General features: G+C 43.7%; 1 protein-coding gene across 1 annotated transcript in view; it reads left to right on the forward strand.

Moving 5' to 3' along the window:
• Window positions 1–5,061: 5,061 nt before the first annotated feature.
• The window catches only part of ANO6 (anoctamin 6), a 79,016-nt gene continuing 71,991 nt past the window's right edge, over window positions 5,062–12,086 (forward strand). Inside the window, exon 1 of the mRNA XM_049813563.1 lies at window positions 5,062–5,146. Within this exon, the coding sequence (XP_049669520.1) occupies window positions 5,062–5,146 (85 nt within the window). The remainder of the gene's footprint in view (window positions 5,147–12,086) is intronic.

The raw sequence follows: 12,086 nt of genomic DNA on the forward strand, positions 1-12,086 counted from the left end.
TTCACTGATATAATTTTCTGTAGCAGCCTTAATACAGTTTCTTTCAATAACTGATAGCTTTCCCACAAAACTCTTTCCCTCCAAGTTTTTTTAAGTACACTTGACCTACCAGTCTTCCACATTTGGTGACTGTCTGCTTCCTTTGATGCTCATGGTCTTTATTCTGCTATGACTGGTTTAAGCAGTATGGATTTTGTCCCCCAGCAGTTCGCAAGCACTGTGAAAGAAGACATTTGAATCCAAAGTTATCTTGATGAATGAGAAAGAGTTGATCAAATGAGGAAAGATAATAAAAGCAAGGGGGGAAAAATGTCCACTTAGAAGCAGAAAATCAACTACAGAAATACAAAAGGGTAAATAGCGTGACAAAGAACTCAACTGCAGAAATTAATCTAAGACTTATTGCAGAGTGCAATAGAAATATGAGCAGATGATGTGATACTGCTGCAAAAAAAGTAATTGTCGCTCTGGGATACGTTAGAAGGAGCATCACATTCAGACTGGTACACCAATTGTATTCACTGCGGGTGAGTTGTTACCTGGAATACAGTATTTGTTGTTGGGCGCTGTACCTTAAAATAAAGGGTTAGGCAATGAAAGAAGGTGTACAGAGGTACTGACTCGTAATGAAAATATTAAGATGTCAGAAATTAAGTATGAGTAGATATAGTTGCATGAGCATGAGAACAATGTAAAAAATGGACTATATTTGTAAACAAGGACACAGTCCACAACAGTAAGATCGAGGACTGTTGCCTGTGTTAAGCCCAGGAGGCCTACACTCCAGTAAAACCAGAGAACGGATTGCCTGTCAGCAGAAGACCCTACCCTCTAACAAGAGGAAGATGGGAAGAAGGTAACAGCACATCATATATGCCATTCCTTTTCCTTTCAGCCCAGCTAGGATACAGACTATGGCCTTAAGGAACTTGGAGCAGACTTGCCTAAAATTTATGGAGGTGGAAGTGAGCAAATTCTGACACAGAAGAATCATGCCACAGTGATTTTGGGCTCTCGAGTATAAAAGACCTGTCCAAAAATTAGTTTCTCATTGCTTAACAGATGTGATGAGGCCCTGATACCTTGTGTCCCTTCGCAGATTCACAGGTTGGAAGGGACCTCTGAAGGTCATCTGGTCCAGCCCCCCTGCTCAGGCAGGGCCACTTAAAGCCATTTGCCCAGGACCATGTCTAGATGGCTTTTGAGTATCTCCAAGGACAGAGACTCCATGTTCCCCTTGTCCTCTGTACTGGACACAAGTAACCCTGGCCAGACCACCTGAACACTTACATCTTGGTTCTTCTAGGTGAGTGAGTGTGGGAGTGTAAGTGAATTAAATCATTGAGAAAATGACTGTGAGTGGGTAAAGCTAATGTACTTAAGAGATTTTGTAAAATAACATCACCTTCTCCTTCCATAGAGTCTCACGCTGAGCTTTTTACACTAGCTTCTTATCAGAGAGGAAAGCACAGACATTGATACACACTGGAAGGCTGAAAGACCTGAGTTTGTGTAGTCGGGATGAGAAAAGCTTCAGAGGCATTAAGGCAATAGTTTTCCACATGTAATATGTTATTATTAAGAGGACCACAACCAGCCGTTCTCATGGACGCTGGGAGAAGGACAAGAAGAAAACAGCTTCAATTGCTGCAAAATTATTTTGGCTGTGTAGCGACAGGAGCGAAACTCTGGCAAGAGCTTACCTGGGGACCACAATGGACTCCTCACCGGAGACTGTGAAGGACATGACCGGCAAATATTTGTCGCCAAGGCCCGGATACGTTCAAACCTGTCTTACTGCGGGGGTGCTGGACCAGACCAGCGTTCGACAGCGTATTTCTGATGCTCAGTGCCAGATTCATTGTTGAAGGCCCTGTGACTCAGAGACCCTGGTGCCAGCCCAGATCCATGTCAGTTAGAGACTTGGTGCCTGCGCCAAAGTTTTGTTACCGCTGGACTAAACAATCTCTTTTCGTCTCTTCCTGACCTATGTTGTTATGGTTGCTATGAAACCCTTACTCATGGAAGCAATTTTTCCACTGGCTCCATGGTCTTCTGCTCTGTTTCTCACTACCAGGAATGTTAAAACATTTTTATTTCTTCTTCAATAAAATTGAAAACAGCCAGGCTTGAGCGGGGGGGCGAGAAAAGAATTTGGTTTAACCTAACTTCTTCACTTCAGCTGACTTTTGAAAAAGTCTGTTTGTTGGCTAGAGGTTACACAACCACAGCTCTTTGAGTGGATCTGTTGTTATTATCGGTCTGACAAAGAGATGGCAGCAGGGTGGTGCTGTTGCATTTTCTCTTCCTTTGCTATTTTTTTTTTAATCTCTGTTTTTCAGGAGTAACAAAACCCAGCTTCTGAAGCTTTGGTGCTTTACGAGAAGTACACATGGAAATATTTGCTTCAGGCATAAAGTTAAAAAACAAATAGCTATACATTTTCAAAAAGTTTTATGGGAATTTTAGACACAGTACTCTCATTGCCTTTTCAGATAACTGCAAAACTCAGCTCGGTAGTAATCTATGAAATTGAACGACTCAGCTCTATAGTAATCTATGAAATTGAATGTTCAGGTATTGAGGGCTGAATGAAGCCTACAAAATAGTCATGTTCTGTAACTGTTGGGAGAAATCTTACAGTGGACTGAAGAGGTAGATCCTCCACCTGTATTTTTAGTAGGATCAAGTTGAAAAACCCCACATTTTGTGTATAGCCTCCTGGTTTTGAAATGCTCCTCTTTTCTACACTTCCCCCACCCCCACCCCACTTTGCAGGTTTTTAATTACATTTTCATTCATGGAATGTGAAAATAGGAAGTGTGTAACTAAGGTAACAATGATGCCCCTGTTGTGTATGCGAGAGTGCACAAATCTCATGTCAGAGTCCTAAATTGGACCTTGTCTGTAACAATCCCTGCCCTACTCCCACCATTTAGGAAATAAGGTCTCACCGGTGGGACCACAGTTTGGGGAGGACCCACAAGAAAGGAGGGCAGCTGACTATTACCAGAATACAGGTATATAACAATGTGGCTGCAACTGTTTGCAGGACGCACTGAAACCATGTGGTGTCTGTGGCTGAGCCAGCCTGGAGTAAGCGTTCCTTGGAGCTGCATAATTCACACTCTCCTTGTAACCTCACTAAGTACAAAACCTGACAAGTCATCCTAACAGTGAGTAAGGCACATGCCGGGATGGTCAGAGGCAGACTTGCTGTGTCACAGGGCAGCACACCAGATTTCTAACTTGGGACACAAAAACCCACGTCTTACTATGCATCATTACCCTCTACTGGGTATCACCCCACCGTATTGCCCTCCGTCTCTGGTTCAGCTCTGTGAGGCTTTCTTTATCTAACAGAGTGAGAAAAATGCTCGGTGTCAGATGGTGCCGATAACACTCTTTTGCTAACAGGGGTGCTGGCATCAATAAGGTCAAGAGGGGTAGTTTCTGTTCTGATTGATTCACTTATGTCTTTACAGACCATTTCTCTTTTTGAGCGATGAGTGTGAGGGGGGTCTTTGCTAAGCAGAGTTGCTCCAAATCTTTCCAATTAAATTTCTCAACTCATTTTTGTCAGAAAGCACTTGCACTTAGACTCGCTGTACTGCCAGGCCCTGCTGTGACCCTAACGCACAGCTGCTTGACAACAGATAACCATATTAGCAAGCGATAAGCTTATCTGACAAATGGATTTTGGTCCAGATTCTTGGTTTGTACGCTTTAGACATCCTGGCTCCTGTGGGCCATTTGGGTATCAGCAATAGACTAGAGATTGAAAATAGATTGCTTATAGGGCATTTATTGCTTTATGCAGAAAAAAAAAGAAAGGTTATCTTGTTCTTCTCTTATCTTCTCCTTTCCTTGAACACGACTCCCCCATTTCTTCAATCCATTTTTCCAGTATTGTTTCAATTTCTCCCCACTATTCAAGCTCGGTCCAGTTCCTCTCTGGGCACCCCTCCAGATGTCTTTCAGTTTTAGGAACCCTCCACTTCCCCCCTGGAACTAACACATGTAGGTAGATTGGTGTATTGCTGAGGACTCAAGTGCTCCGTTTGTGAGTACTTCTGCCCCCACCGCATTTCTGCAGAGTGACCATTTTGCATTCCCTGTGTTGCAAAATTCTCCTAGTTTGTATCTGGAGACAAAGATGGGGCTGAGGACAAGCTCTTGTGAAACAGTCAACTGAGTTGAATACATCAGTAGAGCTCTAGAGATGGGCTTTTTATTCAGTCCCTGAGCATTCCCCCTCCAACTTCTGCTACCTTCTCCAAATAACTCTGCCGGTACTTATCAGTTTGGGGCTTTTTACGTGTGCAGGCTTCCCATTTTCATAAGTATTTGGCAATGGTGAGTTCTTCAATGCTTGGGTGCATAATTTGGCCCACTTTAGGAAGACTCGGGGGTTTCACTCCTGAGCCAGTTTTCAAAAGGTAAAGATTTGGGCGAAACCAGAGGAATCGTCGTAAAATCTTCACCCTGGATCCCGTCAAGAAAACCTGTTCCCTAAACAGTTTTAAGACGGCGTTTGCTCAGCTTATGATAGCATCACGTATACACGTTTGACGACGGGGCCAACTGCAAAAACCAGAACAAAACGCACAATGAACACACGTTTTATTCCACGTCCCCCCTTTCGGTCCTTCGGGATGCTATTCGTGAAGTAAATAAGCGCCCTCGCTTCCAGAGCGCGGGCTGTGACCACCCTCCCTGCCTCCCTCAACCCAAGGACCGAGTGCCTTCGCCCCGTCCCGCCATCCCCCGACAACGACGTGAGGACATGGCGCCGGTCCCGCGTCCCGCCTGAGGCTCACCTTTCCCCAAATCCAGCGGTTTCGGGCGGGAGCTGCCACAGGCTCGCTCTCCCTCTCTCTTGCCCAGGGCCAAGGGCGGGATCTCCCCTCAGCGCTTCCCCGCCGCTCCGCCTCCGGGGCAGGCCGGGCCTCGGGGCGGGCTCGCCTCCCCGGCGGCGGGAACGGGGTGAGGGGAGAGGGGTGGGGGGAGCGAGGAGGAGGGGGGGGGGGGGGGGCAACGACACACCGCAACTTCGGGAAGATGAATGCAGAGAACCAAGATGTGCTGCTGGATCTGGAGGAGGAGGAGGAGGAGGAGGAGGAGGAAGATGATGATGGGGAGATCGGTGAGTAGGGGGCTGGAGCGGGGAGGGTCGTCGTCCCCCGGGGAAGTTGAGGCTGGCGCCGGGCTGGCACGCAGGGTGCTCGCCCCTCAGCTCACCTCCTTCGGCTACAACTTCTGATGGTTTTTCTCTGGAAAATACGTGCCGGCTCTGTCCGTGCTGCCCGGGGAAGGGGGTGGCCGGGGGGGGTTGAGGGGGGGGGGGTCTTCCTCAGGGAGCGGCGTTGCCGCCTTCCCGCTTTCACCGCGTCATCCCGGGCGAGTTTTCAGAGAAACACCGAAAAACTTGACCTGTTCCCTTCCCTCTCCCGAGGAGGGAGGGAAAGAAAAGCGTGAGGCGGCAGGGGAGCAGCACTTGGGATGAAGCGCGATGCCGGAGACCTGGCGGTGTTGGGCAGCGATCTCCCAGCCCGCAGGCACAGCCGGGGCCGGGGAGGGGCGGGGGGGGGGGGGTTGTCTCCCGTGGAAAATGCGAAGCATGCCATCGCCCACGGACACCCACGGGCTCGCAGCAGCCCCCGGGGCTGATCCCTGGGTCTGGCAGCAGCTTCAAGGGGCAGCAGCTAGCCCCGCTCCTGCCAGGCTTGCCTGTCTTCGTTTGACAGCCAAGGAAAGGAGGGGGGAAATTATCCCCCCCCCCCCCAAAAAAAAAAAAAAAAAGAAATAAGGGGGGGAGAAAATTGGCAAAGCATAGAAAGATAGTATTTTTGCTGGGAAACAATGCATTTTTGTGTCCGCCAGAAATGCAGACAGCAAAATGACCGGAGAGTTTTAAATTCAAAGGCGGTGTATCTTAGTCCCGTCCCAAGAGCAGCAGCCCAGGACAATGACATTTGTATGTACTGTGGGAGTGAATTCTATTAAGTATTTCCAGAAAACAGCCCGAAAGGGGTTGGTTCCCAGCTGGTTCGGGCAGAAGGGGTCTATTCATTTCACAGATTTACTTCAGTTCAGAAGCTGTTTTCAGCTGCAGTACCCAAGATATTCTGAAGCCTTTTATTTCTACTTAATTTGTTAAAATGAATCTGACAAACGAGGAATGCAGGCAAAGGTCAATTAGGCAAACAAGTAGAAGATAGAGCTGTATATATACATTTTATCAAATAAAAAAGGTTCCTGCTCATTTGTGTTCAAAAGGCTGTGGATATTGTTACTAACAAGTACTGAACTTTGATATTTTTATTTTTTTTAATGTTGGGACTGAATTTCTGCATTAGTCAAAATTTCTAGTGGCATTAACTCCCTCTGACACTTATGTTGCCTCCAAATACTAATCCTTATTAATGGCCAGTACAGTTTGCCTCATTTATTCAGTTAGCTCACTCCAAAAGTGTATAAAGTTTGAGCCTCACCCAACGTCTGTGGCAATCAGGGAAAGTCTTTCCTCCAACATGACTAGCCTTTGTTTCAGATGCTGTGGGAGTATCCTTTGCTTTACAGCAATAGTCCAAAGACAAATTCAGTTTTCCATATGAAGTGAGGTGGAGGGATTGTTTGACTCCACTCCCTGAATCAAAGGGTGGATCAGCACTGCAATGTAGTAATCAACACATGCCTTTTTCTTTCCATTCTTCACCCCAGAGAACAATGAAATTGTTTCCTACTCGTGACTCTATCAAATTTGGGGTTAGTTCAGCTCCCAGAGCCAGAAAATCATGAGCTGCATGTTCTGCTTGGAGGATACAGCAGTTTGGAAAAACACATGCTATGTGGCAAAATCGACTAAAAATTGAGCAGCGATGGTTTCACGAGTTGTTTCGCAAAGCCTGTTACGCAGTGCCCGGCTCTGTCACATTTGCTGTTCTGCCTTGCAAAATGCATGGATAACAGTCTCGAGGATTTGACATTAGGTATAATTAGAGGAGATCTATTTGATTGGTCTGACAAACTTGTAAATCTTCCATTTACCTCCAGTTTTATTGTACCACTTGCATGTGCATTTTTCCCAAGAAAGCCACCCCTGCTTTAACAAGGAAGCAGGACTTCTGAACTCTTTCCAGTCCTATTCAATATCAATCCCAAGTGTTTATAGCTCATCAGGAAAAGCACTATTATGGCATAGCAAAGCTTGTAGTCAAGGCACATAAAGGGAGAGCTCTGGCTCATATTGGCACACAGTTGGTTTTGGTTATCCGTGCTAATGACTAGCAAATCACTCACGTCAGAAGCAGACTTCGGCAGCATTCCAGCAAAAGAGCCGGACTCATGAGCCCCAACCCACAGGAAGGTACCACAACCGCGCTGCCGGCTGTACATAGCTTTGAAATGGATTGTTTTGGTCAGACTTGTGCTTAAGGAAGAAAGTCTTGTCCTAAGGTTAGGCTTTTTTGACAAGTTGAAAACCTTTTTTTTCTAGTTATTAAACAAGATGGGCAACTTTTTCTTTTGGCCTCAGACTGTTTAAGAGGATTGTTACATTAGTGGCATCAATTATTTTTTTTTGAGATACCTTATTACCAGGCAGAAATGATGGGAAGGACATTGACCTGTGGTTGCCACAGCATTTAAAATTCTCTAAACCCATTATTTCCTGCCTAGAAACTGTAAAGTTTTTCTTTCCCTGGTGCCAAACCTCATACCATATCTAAATTAGTTTGCTTGTTTGTGTTTTGGGATTTACAGAATATCTGAGTGTGTTTTCCGGAAAAATTAACTTCTGCAGACAATATCCAGAGGCATCCACTCTGACTAACCATTCCACATGAAATACTTTTCATTGGCATATGTCAGCATCTTGCTCACTCTTTGTTGTCTTGGTTTTGCTCAAATACATTCCTAGTTGTTCCTTGAGCCTTGAGTGTACAACATCTTCCCATCTTTTGACACCGCTGCAGTAATCATCAGGCCATGCTTTATAGATGACCAAGAAATGGATGTTCACATGTTAACCTTTTTCTTGTCACACAGTGTAGATACTGTGCTGATGAGGATTCCAGCTCTTCTTTCTGAAAGGGATTTCATGTTGTTCTTCAGCAGACGTTTTTACCAGCTACAATAAAAATGTACAGCGGCGCTGGCTTATTCAAGCAACATTATTTGTGGAGTTGCAGCCTAAAATAAGCAGGTGTGTGCAGCCCACTGTACTGCTGGAACCCTGTCCTAAGGGGTGATATTGTAGTCCAGATGGTGAAGAGCAGGCATAGCTATTCTTCACCTCATTACTTTTTCTCACTCTTCTGTTCTCTGCTTGTTTCCTCATGGCCTACACTGTATTTTATCGTATTGCCTAGAGCTTCTATTTTTTCCTATTCAATACCTTCATTAGCTTGACCTGCTTCTCACATGACCCTACAAACATTATTGATATCATATACTGTACTCCAGTATGAATATACAGGATACCAACAGTGTTCAAATTACTCCAGTGTTTGCCTTCATGATAACTGTGAAGTGGTCAATTCTCTACAGAAGTCTTCTGAAGGCACTGGAAAGCCTGAACAGTTAGATTACTTGTTTGACAAATGTGGCTTTGTCCTGCCATTTATTAACTGTAATCCCCACACTGTGGGAAATTTAAAAGTGGTCTACTCGGCAGTAGGTGCAGGGATCAGATCTGAGAATTTCGTAACATGCAAGGCTTTATAAGCAGATTCTTTTAAAAAAAAATAATCTGTTTCTGGAAGGACAATATCTTGCTTTTCAGTCTATCTACCGCAATGAGTAAGACTGCTCCAGCCCACTCTTACCACACCTGGTTTTCTTCTCTTTTTCTTCTCTGTCTTGTAATCAACCTAAAAATTATTGGGGCACATTTCAGTCACCCAGTCCCCTGAAGAAGACTGTAGGATGGGGATGTCTGATGAGCTGAGAATCAAGAATTTCTGCTCCCCATTTCTGTGCTCTGTTTGCAACGCTGTTCTCGCACGGGACGAGGAACAGGAGCAAGCAGGAATGTAGATACATGGTCTCATTTATTCTGGTTTGCTGCTGGGGCAGTGAAAGACTCTTCACGGTGAGCTGGGAGTTGTAAAAGTCCAGGAAACGCTGGCCTGCGATACTGGTCAAAATTTAAACTACCTTTCATGCCTTCAAGTCGTTCCTCTTATATCTGTTACCGTGATGGTTTACCTGTGTTTCTTTACCTCTTCATACTTCAGTAACTGTATTTTTTTGACTTTCTACCCACTTCACTTTCACTGACTCCAAACCACCCAGGGGTAACAGCCTTGTCACCGAGTATGGCTGTATTTGAATGCTATCCTGCTAGTACCGCTCACTTTTTAAATCTGATTCAATGATTTTTTACAAAACTACCAAAAAACACATAGTGAGAGTATAAATATTTAACTACAATATAATTACTGTTTTGCAGCTATTTATAATTCATAAACTCTGGAGGTGATCAGAGTATTTCAAGAATCAGAAATTAGGAAACTGATAAACTTCACAAATTTACCAGATCTTTCTCTTTTTAAAGTTTTTCTACTATAACAGAATTCCCAGTTGTCCATTAGAAACTTCCTGTACTTTGAAAGTATTCTTTGTGCCTGTGTTTTAGACTTAGTTGTACTGAACAGATGAGGGTGGTTTACAGATAAGTCTGCAATCTGTAGGTCAGACTTGTTATCTGCCATTGTATCAACTTGGGCCTTTTGCACAAGGTTAATAGTAATAGTTTTGGGTTTTTTCCTGGTTATTAAGTCATTAATTTTATGTCAGATATTTATCACAGGGGATTCCTTAAAGTTTTTCCTCTATTTACACAGCTCACAAGTTCTTTTAAAAGGAAAAACACCCTATACACCTTTATGCTCGACATCCTAGATTTTTTTAAATTACTTTTCAAGCGTTATCATTTGTAAAAAAGAAAACTTATTACAATTGATGTGTAGGAAACAGCCAGGCATGTGTTACATGGTACAGAACTCCAGCAGTTCCATAGTTTTTGCAGTTATTGAAAGTAATGCAATCAAAAACTCGCAAAAAATGTCCTAGTATAGGCTGATTTGGAATTTATACAGTATATCAAACTGCAGGTAGAGAGCTTGAATTTCAGGAGACCAGAGACATGGAAGGGGTGATCTGTGCATGCCATAACAGGTGTCACACAAATGGGCCTTTCAAAAGTAATTAGAGAAGGATTATGAATAAGATCTGTTACGATACACATGGAAAGTTCAATAAAGTTGTTATCATTTAAATCACCTCATCCTAGTATTTCTTGGTACCTGCCATTTCCTAGGAAATGATGGGTTGCATGCTGTGGAATTAAGGCCTAGTTTGCCACCAGGCATGTGGCAAACTCCAAGGGGGAACTGATACTAAAACTGATGTTTTCTGCTGTGGTAAAAAAAAATACAAAACACAGGAATGATTTGTACGGGTGCAATTGACTGTCATAAGTTAAATACTCTTTGTAATGCCTTCCAGCTTAGCCCTTAGAAGGAACGATGGATTTTTTTCTTCTATTGTTTATTTTTATTTTGAGATAATACTTTCTTGTACCCTCCCCTAAAAAAAGTGAAATAAAAAAGCATTAGCCTAAGTTTGGGATTAACTGGGGCAGGCCAGGAAAAAGAGTTGCTCATTTTTGTGAATTATAAATAATGCACAAATAATGAAACTAAATGTCCTGTGCTTGACATGACAAGATCTTTGAAAAAAGGTGCTGCAGGCTTTAAGCATTTGGAGTCACTGCAGGTGTTTAACAAGATAATGCATTAACAGGGTGTGAATGTCACAGAGGAGGGCACTGAAGAATGGTGACATGGGTTGGATTGTGTATTGTTGGTACATTCAGAAAACAAAGGTGGGGACGGAACTATTATGCAAGTGCTAATCTCTGTATCCTAATGAATAGAAAAAATAAGCTTGCTTTTACTGGATTGTCACTATTGCTTAAGTGCATGTCTGGCATAGTCCTTTCTAACAGTCTTAAGTATTGCTCTGTAGAATATATACGTTATTAAACTGATACTTGATTGATGTTTTTAATATAAAATTTAAAAAGCATTTCACCAAGGCATGGGCCTAGTATCACTTGTAAGTTTTTAGGGGTATTTGATTCAAATCCACACTCACAGTGAATGTAGGTGGAACAGTTTTCCCACTGAAGAACACGTGTTCACTCACTGCACTGGCCGCGACGAGAGCCTGCTGGGACCTTGTTAACATTTTGTGTTCGGGTTCAGGTCTGATGAATGTGGAAGCTGAAATGAAAGCCATAGGCCGTAATATCACAAACACGTCAAGCCAGCATCAATTGGCTTGGCTACCAAAAGAAGTATTCCCCCCACAACCACCTTACAGCAGCAGCTTAAGACTTCGTGGCATTTTGGCCTTATTTTTCATTGGGGTGTATCAGTGGCAGTGTGGTAGGAATGCAAAGCTATAAAGAAGGACACTGTACCCTTTATTTTCTTATTTCCAGTGTCTTCTGTGGGAAACGAAAACTGGCAGTCATGCGAATTTCCGTCAAACAATGGATTTTGTTAGACAATCAGTCTAAGAAAGCAAACATCTGAGCACAGAACCCTTTGTCCTCTCCACCCTTCACACTTTCCTCAGGCATACCACATCTATCTGAGGGCTTCGTGACAGGGTGAGTGTCTTGATTGCTTCCTGAGGAATTATACAGGCATCTGAAATATATTTTTTGCTTGGTTCAATGGCATTGTTTCTACCCCTTGTTCTGAGCTGTCCCAAACTCAGCATGTGATAACAACAGGACACATGTAGGCACAATCCCCTGCATGGACTTCCGAAGTGACATCCTGAAGCATCACTAGAGCCAATGAAAAAAAAGTCCTTAACCTCAAGTTGGCTTGATTTAATCTCTGAGCAGTCTCCACTCCTCTGCAGGATTCAGAATCACTCACCAACCTCCTTATGTACACATGGGATACCTTCCATCAAGACGTGTGCCCAGGCCCCATGTTTGTATATACATGGTTTAGTACCCTGCCTAGGAGAAGATAATTCACCTAAAGCAGTTGTTGGTTTGG

The sequence above is a fragment of the Accipiter gentilis genome, chromosome 11 (assembly GCF_929443795.1).
Source record: "Accipiter gentilis chromosome 11, bAccGen1.1, whole genome shotgun sequence".
In the NCBI taxonomy this organism is placed as follows: domain Eukaryota; kingdom Metazoa; phylum Chordata; class Aves; order Accipitriformes; family Accipitridae; genus Astur; species Astur gentilis.